Source organism: Canis lupus, chromosome 11, assembly GCF_011100685.1.
Source record: "Canis lupus familiaris isolate Mischka breed German Shepherd chromosome 11, alternate assembly UU_Cfam_GSD_1.0, whole genome shotgun sequence".
NCBI lineage: Eukaryota > Metazoa > Chordata > Mammalia > Carnivora > Canidae > Canis > Canis lupus.
Genome location: NC_049232.1, coordinates 53,767,359 through 53,785,816, shown reverse-complemented (window position 1 = coordinate 53,785,816; position 18,458 = coordinate 53,767,359). Strand labels below are relative to the sequence as shown.

General features: G+C 37.4%; 1 protein-coding gene across 3 annotated transcripts in view; it reads right to left on the bottom strand.

Annotated features, from left to right (window-relative positions):
* ZCCHC7 (zinc finger CCHC-type containing 7) overlaps positions 1-18,189 on the bottom strand; it is a 252,236-nt gene extending 234,047 nt beyond the window's left edge. The window contains exons 1-2 of one of the 3 annotated variants that reach the window (XM_038552843.1): positions 18,034-18,189; positions 12,580-13,210 (exon numbers count right to left, since the gene is read on the bottom strand). In XM_038552843.1, the coding sequence (XP_038408771.1) occupies positions 12,580-13,189 (610 nt within the window). In that variant the 5' untranslated portion in view covers positions 13,190-13,210; positions 18,034-18,189. Of the gene's footprint in view, positions 1-12,579; positions 13,211-17,436; positions 17,754-18,029 lie in introns of those variants that run through there. The other 2 variants (XM_038552844.1, XM_038552845.1) reach the window with 2 other exon arrangements.
* Between the last annotated feature and the right edge of the window lie 269 nt (positions 18,190-18,458).

The window sequence follows — 18,458 nt, the reverse complement described above, 5'->3', positions numbered from 1 at the left end:
AAAGAGCTGGAGTAGACACAGATTATGGAATAACCTTCATTAAGGCTATTAATATTAATTATACAGGAGTGAGGTAATTTTTCAAATACTTATTAGAACAATGAAATTTTACTGCCAATTAAAATCTTCCTTAAAAGTGGAAAGTAATGCTATTTCTAAGTAAAATTGACAAAAGTTCATTTTTGTTCAAATCAGACTATGTAACACTAATTAGTGACTAATACAATATAAGGAGTAACTTACAGGATTGATGTGGTTTCACATTTTTTTCTTTAAAACCTTCATTCAGTTAAATTTATACACCATTTTCTTCCATGTCCTGAATTCCTCTCACCTGACTTTTCTAAGCATGATTTTTCAATTACTTTAACAATCTTATTTATCAGCCATAACCAGTCTATTTCCTACATCTTTAGAATTCCTCATTAGCTACAAATGTGGAAAGAGTACTGAAAAGTTTTCTAGAAATTTGGGCTTTTCCTCCCTAGAGCAGATAATTCTGTTACAGGCACACTGAGTTACAAAGCAAAATCAAATGTGACCTACGTACTTCAAGGGAATTGCCAATAAAAACACTTTTTCTCAATAAATAGCTCTAAACAGACATTCTTTCATCTTGAGGTAATTACAAGTTAACTACATATTTAGGCAAAAGGTGTGGGGGGGTATCATTTTCTCATTATAGAATTATGCTGTCTTCTCTTAAATGTATTTGCAAAAGATGAGGATAACAGCAGATGCTCCAAATCTATAGTTAACTAATTTTCAAAACTATGTCAAAAGCTGAAATTATAAGGTAAAAATGTCATAAAAATAAAAATTACACATTTAGCAGACAAGATCCACTTTTAAATAATCTATTATTATGCTGCCTTTATATCTGAATCCAAATCTGTATTACAAAAATATTTTATCCCCAGAATTACATCTCTATCCAGAGTTAATACTATCAGATCAAGAGTCAAACATTAAAAAAAAAAAAAAAAAAAAAAGTCAAACACTAAAAACAAGTCAAATCTATTCCATTACATATTCGTAAGTACATTTGTATAATTTAAAAAGAAAATGTATCCTTACACATGGTGGATGCTCAATTAAAGTATTTATTTCTTTATTATCAGAAGAATCAACAACAATCTGGCAAGTAACTCAAAATGCCAAAAACTTGACCAGGACAATAATTTATAACAAAGGTAAACAATGAATGAGAAAGTAAAAATTTTTGGCTGAGAAAATTCCATTAAGTCAATACTTTTACTTCATAAAGTGTTAACAACCAAGAGCACATTAGCAAGAGACTAGTAAATTATTTTGAAATTAAATATAAATTTAGCAGTCTTAAAAACAGGATCTCCTACTTAGAGACATGAATGGCCTTCATTCTTACAAGAGAAAAAAGAGTAAATGCTCTCCATTCTGTACTTCTTTCGAAAAATGTTTTACACTCTAATCATATGTAATTAACATCAAATTTACTTTCTGACCATAAAAATACACTGTCTATAAATTACTTCTTACACCAGTGATCACTATATGCAATAGATTATTTTTACAGCAAACAGCTATACGAAAATTACATTTCAACACTCTTTACCCAGACATCAGGATTCAAGTTCCTATGACCTGTAGATAAGAATGAAAATGTTGCCTGCCCATCTAATTTTATGATTCTCCATCCCCTCCAAAAATGTAAAACTGTAGCTGATAAATAATACTTGAATGGCAACTAAACCAAGTCATTAGTTCAATAAATGTACATTATGTTATTTTCATATTAAGCAGTTTCCAATAAATTTAATATCTTACATGAAAATCAAATCGGTTTCTAAAAGAAATGTCAAAAAAAGGGGCAAAATTTAATTCCCTTCCTAAGTACTTATCACTGTTGTAAAGAAAAGCTACTGTAAATGAGTTTAGACTAAAAGTCATAAACTGACTTTGGAAGAATGCATACCTAAATTGCTGATCAAAAGCGAAATCACAGAAATTAGCAACATACAATATCAACATTCCAAAATGTTATTAAAATCCAACCCAAAGCTGCCTTAGCATTTCTGGAATTTCTAATGAGATTTTCAGTCTGCTGAACAATGGCCATAAAAGGCTTTCAAACTTCACTCCATTCACAAGTAAAGTTGAAATTGAACATTTTTATTTCTTCTCTCCCTATGACAACTTCACCATGGAACAGTGAATAACACAGCTCAAGTCATTATGCTAATTAGAAATTAAATAAAAAGATGCCCTTACAATAGTTAAGTGTAAGGTGACATGCTACAACTAGAGACACAGTTCAAAAGCAGCTTTACGAATTGTGTAGTACAGGCTTACAAATGCTGAAAACATCAGGGAGGGAGCTCCTTGATGTTCTCGGTGACTGGAACTCTTAAGCATGTGGCCATTTTTCAATTATAAGGCAGAAATTAAACTATACATCAATGAGAAATATGTCAAATGGCAACCCACCCTTATGACCTAAAAGGCCGTAAGAGCTTCAAGAAACTGTATTTATTGAAATTAAGCAGACTTGTTATCTGATGAATGCAGAAAGGGGGTGGGGGGGGGGGAACACTACCTTAAAAGATCTAAAGAGAACTAAAAGCAAAGTTTAATTTATTAATGTTCCCAAACTAACCCAATGTGTTAAAAGACAGTAAAGAACACAATCTATGAGGAGCCCAAGTTTTATTTTAAGGTGTGTTCTACTTTGAACAGTCCTTCATAAAATATATTTTTAAAATAGCTGGTCAAGTCCTTTGACTAACCTTATAGCACCTGACCCACTTGAGGGATTTTTTTCTACCTGCCATAAAATATCCAATTTTTTTTTTAAAGGAAAAGGAGGAAATACACAAGCAAAAATCAGGTAGAAAACACTGGAACAAAATAACAACCAAAAAAAAATCTTCCAACAGCATTCTGAACACATATAAAAAACATATACAAAACCTAAATACCCTTTCTCATTTAGGCTGAGGCAGTTCCTAAAAAGACATGCTATTAAAATATTTAGTCATACCAAGACACATATTAAACCATTACTTTAGCATTAACGGTACCATACAGACTTAAGTTCTATTAGGGTTTTCAGCTTCTATTCTTCCTCCTTGCACTTACCCTGAACTAAAAATTCTATGCATTCTTCAGGACTCAGTTCAAAAGGCTACTTTCCAATTCAGTCTTGTACTTTGCCTATCTAAATATTTTTAAGTCTATTACATTCACCTGGAAATGATTTTGTAATGTGCTGGAGCATCGCTTGGATTTGTAGAAATGTATTTAACTCTGGCGTTACAGTGAACTTTCCATACTGTCAGGCATTTTATGGCTTCTAGAGGCAGGAACTACATAGCCCAACACCTAATGGTATAGTAACTTGTACATTGTACATATCCAATAAGTAATCATTGGACATATTTTAATAATTTAGATTTAGTTTAACTAAAAATGTCACCAAATCGAATACAATTTATTTAAGGAAAGCGCCATACTAGAGATATGTTCAAAAGCAACTCTCACAAAAAAAGCTGAGAACCTGCAATTGAAAATACCAAGTGGAAACTATATGCCCATACTTGCTACAGTCATCTTGCAGTTAGAGTTTAGTCAAAACATTTTCCTACTACATTAATTTAGTCTAACCACTGTCCACTTTATCTTATAAGTTTAATAAAATGAAATTATTTTACCAATAATGAGATTAAGTTACCCAAAGTCACAGCTAGGCAACTGAGGAGCTGTAACAGACATAATAACTACCACTAATTGAGAGCCTGTAGGTTACCTCATTCAGAACTCAACTTTAAACTGAGACCCAAGGGATGAGTAGGTATCTACCAGGCAAGGTAGAAAGTGATCCAGGTAGAAAAAAGCACCATTTGTAAAGACCCAGATGGAGTAAAATATGACCTATCTGAAAAACTGAAATTCAAATAGGTAACCCACTCTACTCAAATTTTAATTAGTTATCAAGTCTTGGTTGAGTGCTTAATAAATGCCAAGGATTCAGCAATTACCTGTAGATGAGTTCTTCATCCTCTGAAATTGTATCCAAAACTTTTATGTGCATATTTTGGGGGTGTAAAGGGACTTGATACATAAACAACTACAACACTGAGGCAGCTGGCTGACTCAGCCAGTAGAGCATGCCACTGTTGATCTTGGGGTCATGAATTCGAATTCCACATGGGAGACTGGGTTTATTTTTATATATATATATATATATATATATATATATATATATATATATAAACCATATATATACACAAAGTATATAGTATATATTCACATATATGTAAAATATATATACATACACATATATATTATATATATATATACATACACACACACACTTACTGCACTAAGTCACTGAAAGTCATTATTTTACTTCAATTTCAAAAGCCATGATTTTACTTCAATCAAGTCATAATTTCACTTCATGTAGTAGTTCTATGTAAAGAGCATTATGCTATATGCAAAAGTAGGACTTCAATTAAATTCACCTAAGATTAACTAGATTATCCACTATGTGCCAAATGCTGATAAACTAAAGAAACAATGTGTCAAACTGTACATACTGAATGAGCTGTATGTTAATGTAAAATTCTATACCATAACAGTTACATACTAGGAACTAATACAGCTTCAACTCTTAAACATGCTATATTCTTCATTCTTCACAAGTTATTTCCTTTTAATATCTGAATCTAATTTTTTGCTAAATCTGAATCTTTTAAAATTACTAAATGAGAAACAAACATTAAGGCCAGTACTAAGTATAAAGCATGCTTGTCGGGCGGCCCGGGGGGCTCAGCGGTTTAGAGCCCCGGGTGTGATCCTGGAGTTCCAGGATCAAGTCCCACGTTGAGTTCCCTGCATGGAGCCTGCTTTCCCTCTGTCTGTGTCTCTGCCTCTCTGTGTCTCTCATGAATAAAAAAAATAAAATCTAAAAAAAAAAAAAAAAAAAAAATGCTTCTGAAAGTGCAGTTAGACTATTACACACGTGTTTAAAAATTTTTTTTTTAAGATTCTATTTATTTATTCATGAGAGACACAGACGGAGAGAGAGAGAAGCAGGTTCCATGCAGGGAGCCCGACATGGAACTCAATCCCAGGTCCCCAGGATTACACCCTGGGCTGAAGGTGGCACTAAACCACGGAGCCACCCAGGCTGCCCTAAAATATATTTTAAGACTATAAAAGTATTCTATTCATCAAGTATTTTAAATTACTATTCATTCACTTCTAAAATGTATTTGTTACATGCCTAATGTATCCAGCTCAGAGTAGTGCAGACAACCCAAAAATAGTCCACAGTCCTAGAAATGAGGACTATCTTTATTACATACTACTATGGACTAATCTTCAGGTTATACTGTTAACAGGAAAAAAACAAAAAACAGTAGAGCAAAGTGTGGATAGTATACTACTGTCTAAGAAGGAGGAGAAAGAATACAAAGATATATATATATTTGCTTACATTTTTTAATATAAAAACAAACCATCAATTTTCTCTGGACAATTATCCGTAAGGGGAATGGCAAGAATAGGGTGAAGACTAGACAGAAAGTAGACTTCTCTGAATAAATTTTACCTTGTCTTGTTGACTTAAATTTGGAAACTTATAAACATTTTACATAATTACAAAACAAATTAAATTTTTAAAAGGCAATACTGAAAAATAAGCATATCCAAAGCAAAATGAAACCAGTAATCCATTCATGTATCTAGTTTATAGCATAATCACAGGGAAAGAAACCTGAATTTAATCAAGCTTCCAGCTTTCACTACCAAGTCACATGAAACACAGAGAACAGAGGATTATGTTAAACAATACCACAAAATTCAGACTATAGGACAACCAATCCAGTTAATACAACACATAAATTTCAAGGAAGAAAAAAAAGAATAAAGAAATAAAGATGAATCTATAGATAAAAGGACACTTAGGTTATCAATCAATTATAATAAATGGATCTGATTCAAATAAACTGTAAGAAAAAAAAAAAAAAATGAAGGGCCAGGATAGTAAATCTGAATGCTGACTGGGTTGTTTATTGTTTTTTAATGTAAGTTCCACACCCAGCATGGAGCCCAATGTGGGCCTTGAACTCACAACCTGAGATCAAGACCTGAGGTATGATCAAGAGTCAGATACTTAACTTACTGCCACCCAGGCACTCCTGACAGGGTATTTAATAATAAAAAAATTATTGGTAATTTGTTTAGTATGATAAGGATATGATTATGTTTCTTAAGAACTTTTACCTTTTTAAAAAAAATCTTTTATTTATTTATTCATGAAAAACACAGAGAGAGATGGAGAGACACAGGCAGAGGAACACAAAGAGCCCAATGTGGGACTTGATCCAGGTACTCCACGATCACACCCTGAGCCGAAGGCAGACCCTCAATTGCTGAGCCACCCAGGCATCCCAACTTTTACCTTTCGTAAATACACACTAAAATATATATATATGTGAATGAATGAATGAAATGATATGTCTGTGATGTGCTTCAAAATAATACAGGGCATGCAGCCAAAATTGAGAAAAGACTAGTCATATAAACTGGTTTATAAGACACTAAGTCCATTATAACATTCTATTTTTATATACTTTTTTAAGGTTTTATTTATTTATTTGAGAGAGAGAGTACGAGCAGGGGGGAGCAGCAGGCAGAGGGAGAGCGAGAAGCAGGCTCCCAGCACCTGGGATCATGACCTGAGCCAGAGGACGCTTAACCAGCTGAACCACCCAGGTGCCCCAATACTTTAAAATCTCCATAATAAAAAATTTTAAAAAGCTAATAATTACTCCTAGGGCTACTAATACTTCCCTATGCAGGAAAATAAGTGGCTGATTATTCCTCTATCATTCCTAAAATACTTATTGTCTCTTCCCATCAGTTGGCTATCTTGTATAATAATCCTTCCCCAACCTGAGATCCTCCTTACAAATTAAGAAACATGCTGATTTCCTTTGGTGCATCTTTTTCTTCAACCAGGAGATCTACCTTCCTAATACATGAGAATTGCAAGTCACTTGAACTGGAGATAAAAAAGGAAAGTAAAGGGTGAGAATTTCAAAAAGGAAAACAAATCACTGTTTTATAAAGAAGGCACTGTTATATAAAGAAGCCTTAGGAAAGAGTAAAAGAAAGTGAAGGAAAAGAAGTCTAGATTTCAGAAATAAATTCCTATATCCCTCAGTAGAGAGAGCAGAAAGCCAGATACAACAGGCACAGAGGCCTATGTTTTGGCATGAATTTATTACAAGCAAAATCCTCTTCATAACACTGCATGAACTGAAGAAGGCTAGGCTGAGCAAGTTATGTAAGTATTACAGCTCCAAGGCCACAGTAGAACCTCAGGAAGCTAATCAAGAACTTCAAGTCCGGGGCGCCTGGCTGGCTCAGTCAATAAAGAATGTGACTCTTGATTTTGGAGTTGTGAGTCTGAGCCCCACACTGGTTGTAGAGATTACTTTAAAATAAAACCTTTTAAAGGGGTGGGGGGGCGCACCTGGGAGTTTAGTCATTCAGATGTCTGCTTTTGGGTCAGGTCATGATCTCAGGGTTCTGGGATCAATTAATATAGAAAACTAATATATATCAAGGAATTACTCAAAATATGATAGGGAGACTTCTGGGTATGGAAAAGACCTGCCCTCAAGGAGTCTGTAATCTCTTCTATCATACCAATATTTTAAGTATGCCATAGTTTAGAGGTTTGGGGAAGAGGAGCAGTATACCAAATAGCTACTGCTACTGTTTTAACAACCATCATTTCAAAAGTATATCAGAATTTCTACAAATTTCCACCAAGATGAAAAAATCTTCTCTGTAATGACTACTATATAAAACTGAACTCAGATCGATTTATGAAAAGGATAATAATGGTTAGAGAGTAATAGTACACACAGATAAACATCAGTACAGAATATACTGCTTATTAACTGAAAAGAAATAGGATTATGACATTAGCAGATCAAGGAAATAAAACAGGAGATATATATTTGAATATCTGTCAGAACTTATAAGAGTCAAGCCAAGTTAATACACAAAATTACACACTTTCTTTAAATTTGGCTGGAACAGGGATCCCTGGGTGGCTCAGTGGTTTAGCGCCTGCCTTTGGCCCAGGGTGCGATCCTGGAGTCCTGGGATCAAGTCTCGCATCGGGTTCCCGGCATGGAGCCTGCTTCTTCCTCTGCCTGTGTCTCTCTCCCTCTCTCTCTCTCTATGTCTATCATGAATAAATAAAAAAATAAAATATCTTAAAATAGAAAAAGAAGAAAGACAGAGAAAGTAACCAAAAGAAAGAAGAAAAGAAAAGAAAGACAAAGAAAAGAAAAGAAAAGAAAAGAACCCACACGCCCAGCCCCCCACCCACGACCCCGGCCCGGCCGCCCTCCCCCCGGCGCGCCCTCCCTTCCTTCCCTTCCGCCCCTTCCCGTCACCGGCTTCCCTTCACCTTCCCGTCCCTTCCCGCCGGCCCACCCCTCCCCTGCCCCACGCCTCCTGCCTCCCCTCCCGCCCCACCTCCCACTCCACCCCCTCCCCCCCTCCCCCTCAAAGAAAAAAAGAAAGAAAAAGAAGAAAGCAAGCAAGCTGGAACAAAAAAACAAATCCTAGGCGCAAAGGGATAAATTTCAATATGGGTAAGAGAAATATACACTGAATGTAAGGAGTCAAGAATTACCTGGAATTACTTAGGTCTTGCATCTAATTACTAACGTTACTATTACTAATGTTACTAATGTTGCAGAAAAGGTATTACAAATGTATACACGCATACACACTAAACTTTAAGAGAATATATACCTATAAGAATCAGTTTCTTTAAAAACTCTAAGTGGAAGAAAAGATACAAGGAGAATCTGATGCAAAAAACAGCCATACTAGAGGCATCTGGGTGGCTCAGTCGGCTGAGTTTCCAACTCTTGATTTCCGCTCTGGTTGTGATTTCAGGGTCATGGGGTTGAGCCTTGAGTCCAGCTCTGCACTGGGCATGAAGCCTGCTTGAGATTCTCTCTCTCCCTCTCCTTCTGCCCCTCTCCACCTGCTCTCTCCCTCTCTCTCTAAAATAAAATAAAAGCTATACTAGAAATACATAAGCCAATATAAGCAACAAGTATAAAAAACGAAATACTAAGAGAAAAAACTATAATAATGAAGAGCATACTAGCACCTCAAAATAGAAATATGCAACATCACAAGTCATTGTTAAAAACAACGCAGTTAAATGGACCTCTCATACATACATTACTGGTGAGAATGTATAATGGTGCAGCCATTGCAGAAAACAGTTTGGTGGTTCCTCAGAAAGTAAAACATAAAAATCCCAGCTATACTGGGGGCACCTGAGTGGCTTGGTCATATGCGCAACAGACTCTTGGTTTTGGCTCAGGTCATGATCTTGGGATCATGGGATCGAGCCCCAAGTCAGGCTTCAAGCTCAGAGGGAGTCTGCCCCGCTCTCCCCCTCTCCCTCCCCACTTTGGTCCTTCCCCCTACTCACATTCTAAAATAAATAAATAAATCTTCAAAAAAAGAAAGAAATCCCAGCTATTTATTCTTAGGTATATACCCAAAATAATACCCAACATAGATATTCAAACAATACTTATACATGAATGTCACAGTAGCACTATTCATAATAGCCAAAAGGTTGAAATAACCCAAATGTCCATCTACAGATGATTGGATAAACAAAATGTGGTATAACATCCAATGGAATATTATTCAGCCTTGAAAAGGAATGAAGTACTGATACATGCTACAATACATATACACCTCTAAAACATTATGCTAAAAAAGAAGCCAGACACAAAGGTCATATATTACATGATTCTATTTACATGAAATATCCAGAATAGGTAAATGCATAGATACAGAAAGCAGATTAGTAGTTGCCAGGGTCTGAGAGAAGAAGGAATAAAGAGTTCTATGGGTGCAGGGTTTCCTTTGTATATACCAAAAATGTTTTAGAACTAGATAGATCTGACAGTTCCATAACACTGTAAATATACTAAATGCCACTAAATTGAGCACTTTAAAATGGTCAACTTTGTGTTATATTAATTTCACCTCAATAAAAATAAACACAAATATCCCCTCTTCCAAAAGTACAGTTCAAGAACAAGCATGTTTATTGTCTTCTTGTGACACAAAAACACTACAACTGTTTGCCAGATTTCTTGATATACCTAATTACCAACCTTCTCTTCTTCACTCCGATAAAACATACCTGACTAAATCTATCATTCCCTTCCTTTTAGAATCCTCACTTTCATATGGCTCAGGTCCCCTTTACCTCCTTTTCATGACCCCTCATTAATCTCTTTCATTTTGCCCTGAGAAACCCTCGTTCTACCGTGAACCACTTCACAGTCAACCTGCTCCTCTTTCTGCAGAAAAATAATCTTTCATTTCAATGTATCAAACTTTCAGTATATTAAATCTGAAATGACAATAAGACAACCAAATGGAAAAATCAGCGAGGTAGACAAGGGAAACCTGAGTTCAAGAAGAGTGACTCCTCCTCATGAACACACTGGTGTCTGATGAAACTAGGAGTGATGTCAGGAGAAGGCAATTTAGAGAAAGACTGGGCGACATGCTTTTGATCTGCTGGACCTTCTCTAACCGTATGTATCACCCTGGATCATTTGGTTTCCATAATCTTCCTCCAGATTGCCAAGTATTATGGGGAAAAAGTTATGAAATCCTTCAAAGTAAATTCACTACAAGGTCACATTGTTTCAATTTTGACTGAATACTACTTCTAAGGAATCCTTTTATTTTCTTATTGATTTGCTGGCACAGTGATTTCCCAACTGTGAGCCTTAGACCCCTGGGGAACTGCAAGATTAGTGACCACAATGGGTGCCCAGAAGCATGCATTATAAGACATATACACACATACGTATTATTATTTTTCAAATGTGCAGATGTTGTGGTTAATAAAATACTATCATGTGAAAGAATACTAAAATAGTAGCTAATATGCATTTCTCAATTAACAAATATTAGAAATATAACTACAGTCATGGGGGACCCACAAATTGCTGTGAAGTTAAAAAAAAGTTGTCATCTTCAAATTCCTGGGAACCACTAAGAGTATTCCCACTAGCACTTAAACACACTTTCCACACGCTAAGCTTCTAAGTATCCCCTGCGCACTTCCACTCCTAATTCTGCTTTCATTTTCCCAAGAAAATCAAACACATCCTCATATATTCCCTCATCCTCAATCCATCTAAATTTATTCTTTCTTCTCTACCTCTATAAATATCTGAGAATTTAGAAGTTAATGGAGTGTCTCTTCCTAACTTTTAAGACAAATTCAGATATACACACCCGATCCCCTCTACTTGGCCCACTATCCCAATCCATCAAACAGGTTTAATCTCTCCTTCTTCAAAAGTTTTCCCCTCTACCTAAAAACATTATCAGATCTACCTTATTCTACTAAAACTTTACTTGATTCCACTTTATGTTCTAGCTACTACTCCATTTCTTTCCTTCTTTTTGCTGTCAACTTCTCAGGACTGACCTATGAAAGACTGAGTCAGCCACTTGTTTCTGTAGAGATTTTGTTGAAATAGCCACCCCATTTCTTTAGATATTGTGGATGCTTTCAAAGTTAAGTAGTTAGGAAATCCTATGATCTGGAAACTTAAAGTTTGTATCCTAAAAAAAATGTCTGTCAATCAATGGGGTTCCAAAGCATGACCTATATATTCAATGTCATCATTTCCTCTGAGAATAGGTAGGTACTACAAAAGGTTTTGGAGCACAGTAAAGGACCATGAGTAAAAGGGCATCTCAAGACTATTAGTTTAACAATAGTGTGCAGGGAAGATATAAAAGATCATTTAGAAAACTACTGCAAGAAACCAGGCATTAGGCATACAGGGAGAGGAACAAAAGGGACTTTTTAAAGAAATAAGCACCAAGACTATGTGACAAAGAAGACAAAGTTTGCACCAAAATTTCAGTCCTTGATGATGTGGTTCTAAGAATGTGCATTTCCTCCTATAGTTTACTGTAGACTTATAGCTCTTCAGACTCTCCTATCTTAGGGACTGTGGAGTTCCTAAAATCTCAATTTTAATTCCATATCCCCAGTTATCAGGCATTTCCCACATTGCTACCAGGCTATCTCAGGGGTAAGCAAATCACTTAGGAAGAGGTGGTCCCAACAGACTTGGCCAAATGAAAGCACAGGACCAATGTCAGAGATGAATGGAGTACTCACCTGTGGTACCAAGCAGAGAGATTGGGGACTAAGATTTCAGGTCCAGAACTGGCTCTAGCCAAACAGGAAGAAGCAGCTATGAATTTGTTTAGAGTAGAAGCAGAGTGTCTTTGATATTCTGACATACTCTTTCTGATGTTCAAACAGACCACCATTAGAGTAGCCACTGGTAAAAGTCTCATGAGAAACAAGCCAAAAAACAAGACCGAAAGGTGAGGAATTAAATGGAGCAGACCCTATTGGTCTTTTCTCTAGGAAAAGCAGTCTTCCTTATTAAAGATGGTACAACTTTTCAAAATGGTCAATATGATACTAACCTTCATTTACAGAGTTTTCACATCCCACAAGATTGAGAAGGATATCATCATCTTTATCATCAACTTCACATCCCAGCAGCATCCAGTTTTCCACATTATCACTTTCTGAAATGGTGCTCTCTTCCTCTTCACTTGAACTGACCTCTATAATCATGACCTCTCGGATTGTACCTGGCATCTCTTCAGGTTTAGGCTGCTCAATATTCCTCTTGCATTTCTTATCACTCAACTTATTAGAATGAAGAGATGCAGGAGGACTTTGGGTCTTTTCTTTTGCTTGGACTCTAAAATTCTTTCTTTTGCATCTGTAAATACTATCTTCATCAGACAAAGTGATTACCTCTGACCCATCTGAGAGCTGGATGACCTCACTATCTGAAAGGATAATTAAGTTCTTCTGATTTGGTTTACTACTGGGTGATTCAGAATTCCCAGAGTTCTTCTCTTCATGTTCTTCCTCTCTAATGATATTTTCAAGATCTTGGGCATAATGAACTTGGCTGTAGAGCTGAAATTCCACCTCACTATCAACACTCAGTTCACTAGATGACTCTTCACGATAAAGGTCATCCTCATACGCTTCTATGGTCTCATAACCACCAAACATCATGGAAAGTCAGTAACCTTGATGCTGTAAAAGAGAAAATAATAAGAGAACATATTTTAACAGCTCAGATCATGCCTGTTTAATGCATAACAATATCACCTTAGAGCTAACTTCTGTGAAGACCATCACTGTTCTCAATGACATATTAAAATACCCTTTTCTCTTATAATACCTTTTTTTCAAGAATTTATAAATCCTGTTATGACTAATAATATCCACCTCTCCCAAATAAAAATTACTATCAACAAATTGAGTTATAGTTATTAAAGGAAATATCTTATTTTGCAGGTATGCTAGAAAGAACAGGTTGATCCTCTACCTCATAGACCATTTTTTTCCTCTAAAATGTTAAAAAATTACAAGAATAGTTTAAGTCATTATTACATCCATTCTTCATCTCTTCCCTGGTTCTGGTTCTGCATTTCATCTTTTCAGGTATACAATCTCACATAGGAATATTACTTCAACTTTTTTTTTTTTTAAAGATTTAGTTATTTGAGAGTGAGTAAGTGGGAGCACCAGGGAGAGAGAATCTGAAGCAGACTCCCACTGAGCACGGAGCCAAATGTGGGGCTCAATCCCACAACCCTGAGATCATGAGCTGAGCCTAAATCAAGAGTTGGATGTGGGATGCCTGGGTGGCTCAGCAGTTGAGTGCCTGACTTCAGCCCAGGACGTGATCCTGGAGTCCCAGGATCGAGTCCCACATCGGCCTCCCTTTGCGGAGCCTGCTTCTCTGTCTATCTATGTCTCTGCCTCTCTCTCTCTCTCTCATGAGTAAATAAATAAAATCTTAAAAAAAAAAAAAAAAAAAAAAAGAGTGGGATGTTTAACTGACTAAGCCACCCAGGCACCACAACATTACTTCAACTTTGACTAAATTCACTACAGGAAACAATCATCATATTTACTGTTTCCGTGCAGATTTTTATTCTCAATTTAAAAATTAATCTCATGGCCTTTTTTATCCTTGACTAAAAGAACACATAAAAATATCTGATAAAAAAAAATATCTGATAAACCTTGGTTTACTTTTGTACTAGCAAAAAGATGTGTCTGAAAAACATACTAAGGACCTAAATAAAACTAAGGCAAAACTTCTAGCTATAGGAGCACTTTATTTTCCTATTGTGGGCATATTAAATCTTGCTCATCCTTCAACTCAATTTATTCCTTCCACTTCCTTTTTAGCTATAAAAATATAACTTAGAAACACCAGCTGTTCTTAAGTTTACCAATTCTCTCCCCAAAATGTCAGGGTGTTCTGATGGTAGTTTTGGTAATACAACCAGCTGACTCCAAGAACCAAATAAACAAGAGCCAAAATTGCACTACCATTATGCTGGAGGGTTTTTTTTTTTTTTTTTTTTTTGTTAACAGAAATAAAGAAATAAACTTTCGTCATATACCTTAAACTTAGTCTTTTATATCAGGTATGCCTCAATAAAGCTGAGAGTAAAAATGCTAATTAAGTTCTGAGTTAACAATACTGTATTGTATACTTGAAATCTGCTAAGAAAGGTCTTAAAATGTTCTCACTGGGGGAGAAAAAAGGATGAATATATGAGGTGATGGATGTGTTAACTAATCTAAATGTGGTAGTCATTTCATATATCAAATCATGATGTTGTACACCTTAAACTTACACAATGGTATTTGTCAATTATATCTCGGGGGGGGGGGGAAGAGAAATCAACTTTTAATGCCTTTTTCTTCTAAAAGCTACAATACACCTGTTCCCTTCTTGCAATGTCCTTTAAGTTGTTATGCTGTTGTCATACAAGTTAAATGTGGCTGTCTGAATGATAATGCTCATAGCATTTATCAGTTTATATTGAAATGTTAGCCTCAGAGGAATTCAAATAAAAGATGAATTCTTTCCTCTTTATTTAATAGGTAAATTAATTCTAAAAGAAGTCAAAGGAATTGTGCTTCCTTCAAAATCCTCACTGGATCCACACTGATAAAACATAAATAACATAATTCCAGTGCAGTACAGAAAAAAATTAAAAGAGCTAAATTACAGAGTTACATATTTGTACTACTCTTGGAGCCATCCCAAAGGAAAGGGATTAAGAGCCATGGCACACCTGTGAATGTATGCCAAAAATAAACTAAGAAATATAATAAAAACTGACTTTCTTGGGCCTAGGGGTTTATCTCTTTCCTTGAAATGTAGAAAAATGAATTTAACAATTTAGCCCCTATGGCCTTTAAGAGGATTTTGTACTTCTGTACTTGAAAATTGTGCTCAGCATAACTTGCTCTTTTCTTTACGTAGCTTATGTATGCCAGGGTTAAGGTTTGCCGGAGGCCATTTTGATTTTATGTTTATGTTACTACTTTAATTACATTCAAATGCATTTAATTTTTTTGAGTGTATACTCGCAGGACAAATATGAAATTAATATATATGTCTTGAACTAGAAGACTTTCTCAGCTTTTTAATCATTATACACAATTCTCAAGCATATTTAACTAGATGAGGTCCCCGTGAGAGCCACAAAATTTTAAGTCTCACATAGACCTTTCTGATTATCTCACAAACTCCTCAATTTTCACATAAGGAAATTAAGGATCCAAAGAGATAAGGAAGCCTATCCAAGGTTATGCAGCTGATTAAGAACACAGGACAGATTCACATTACCCTGGTTCTCAGCCAAGTATTCACTAAGATTTTTTTTTAATTTGAAAATATTTTGAAAAAAAAAAAAAAAAAACAAACAAACCTTCCTTCAAAGCTATATTTGCATTGGTTCTAACACCTTTACTTCAAAAATTTCTATTTCACTTCCTAGTGGAATATAGAAACTATAGAGGCATTTTAATTGAAAGGAAAAGCATACATCTGAATTTGTCAGTTTCCTATCAAGAACCTTATCAAGTTGGTACTCAGAATACAGCAATCCCATGATAAAAAAAAAAAAAAAAAAGATGGTTCCTATATAAGAACCTACAATACCAGATTGAGAATGAAATTTATCTATAAAATTAAAATGGCCTAACAAATATTAAACTGCAAAGCCTCTCACCATTCATAAGTGGGAGTAGCTTTTTCTCCTTCACTTAAAAATCTTAAACTATACAACTTACAGCTTATTTAGACTTTCCCATTTTACTATACTATTTTTAAAGCCAATACTTATGCTCTAATAGTCTACCAACTGGTCATTCCAGACCTTTTGCTTATGTTTCCTTTCAAAGAACTTTCAGCCTCAATGTTTCTTCTTGAGGACACAGGTATGTATCTCACCATTTACATAAAATGTATAGCTTAATTTTAAGTCCAATGCTCACTGGAAACTGATTAAGACAGCTGATTTTCAACTTTAAATTTTGGCATACTTAGTGAGCTCTCCTGACAGTGACACATTTGAAACACCACTGAGTCTAGTAATAAAATCTCTGTCCATTCTGGGGCAGCCCGGGTGGCTCAGCGGTTTAGCGCCGCCTTCAGCCCAGGGCGTGATCCTGGGAACCCAGGATCGAGTCCCACGTTGGGCTCCCTGCATGGAGCCTGCTTCTCCCTCTGCCGGTGTCTCTGCCTCTCCTCTCTCTGTGTGTCTCTCATGAATAAATAAGTAAAATCTTTAAAATAAAACAAAATCTTTGTCAGATCTTCACTATGAAGCAAATCTGACTGTGGTAGAGAATCCTAACGTGTAAAACACCACTCAAAAAAAAAAAAAAAAAAAAAGGAAGCCAGAATACAAGATATTGGTGGGAGAAAATTATGTTAAATTTATTCAGACAAGTCCAGCTATTCTTGGTATACATAATCTTTGATGACAACGAATCCTATCTTAAAACACTTCCTTCACCTTTCTTAGCCCCTTCTTCCTTTTCCTACAGGGCACCTAAGCCTTGTGGCCACTTTATCCTCTTCACTTCACCCCTTCCAGAGTTCGCTCCCTCCTCTGATTATGGAAAACAGCAATCCTGAACTGTCTCCAAAGCGGAACGCTGTCTGGAATAGACACACAGCCCACTTGGAAGTCTTTGCATCGGACAAACTATTCAAAAACACAAAGTCAAGAGCTTTGCATGGGACCTGAATCCCTCAACTGCACGCTGTCGTTGGGAAACGCGCTCTGAGAAGCTTAATTTATTCATTGAGCCCTAAGATCTCCTGTGATCTGAAACAGAGGTAGTCTCAGCCTCAACAGGAGATTTCTAGAGTCCCCAGCGAGTCGGTGGAGCGGCGACTAGAGCAGAGGCCTGCGGATCCCCGGCCGGCGCTCCCACAGCACCTGCAGCTCTTCAAGTTGGAAGTTAACGGCGGGCTCACACGAAGTGAGGGATAAAGCAAATCTTAGCGAACACAGTCCGAGTCTCCCTGTTTTACATGGGGGAAGGGGCACAGCTCCCTAAATTGTTCTGGCCCCACGGCTGTGGCTGCTGCTTCTGACAGCAGAGGCAGGAGTTGGGACCGTCTGGTCCTCACAGGCCGGGCTCCCTCAGAGCGGCAGGACCTCCGCGTTTAACGGGATGACCGGCTTCCCTAAAAAAAGGGGGGGGGGGGACTAGGGGAGGGGAGGTTTAACAGGCAGAAACGCCCCCTCTCCCCACCCCCCACCGAGGCCAGGGGCGGCCAGAGCTTTCTGACCCGCGACCTCGCCCTTGGCGGGGTGAGGAGAAGCGAACACCCCAGCCGGCCGGCCGAGCCGCGTGAGGTAGAATACGACTGAAGGGCCACAGCTGCACCCTGCCCGGAGTTGGGGGCAGAGCCGGGACGCGGAGGCCGGCCAGTGCACACGCGCTAGTTCCACACCCCAGCGGGAGCGACGGAGGGCGGGCAGGGGTCCCCCGGCCGCGGGCGGCTGGGGGTCCGTCACACACATACTCACTGCCGCGGCTGCGACCAGGAAGCACCAACCAGGAACCAAAACGCGTAGAGGGACGGGGAGGGGCGAGGACAAATGAGGTAAGGAAACCTCGTCCGCGCGGACCCGGGAGGAGGGAAGGCACTTCCGGGGAAAACACAGCTCCCGGGAGTCTTCTTCCGTCCCCGCCCACCCCGCGGGCCCTCTGTGCGCGTGCGTAATAACTGTTAACCCTTTCTCTCCCTCGATGACTATCTCTTGGTTTGCCTTCTTTGCTTTGCTCCTTCGCCTTCATGACTTCTTTCAAAGATACGTAGGCAGCAGCTGTAATGGGGAACACTTGGTTTGGATCACTTGCACGCAGGAGATGCTAGTAAGTAGGCAAAACCAAGGGAGAGCTTGCACCCTTTCTGTGCCCACGAGGAAAACTACAATTCCCATGATGCCCC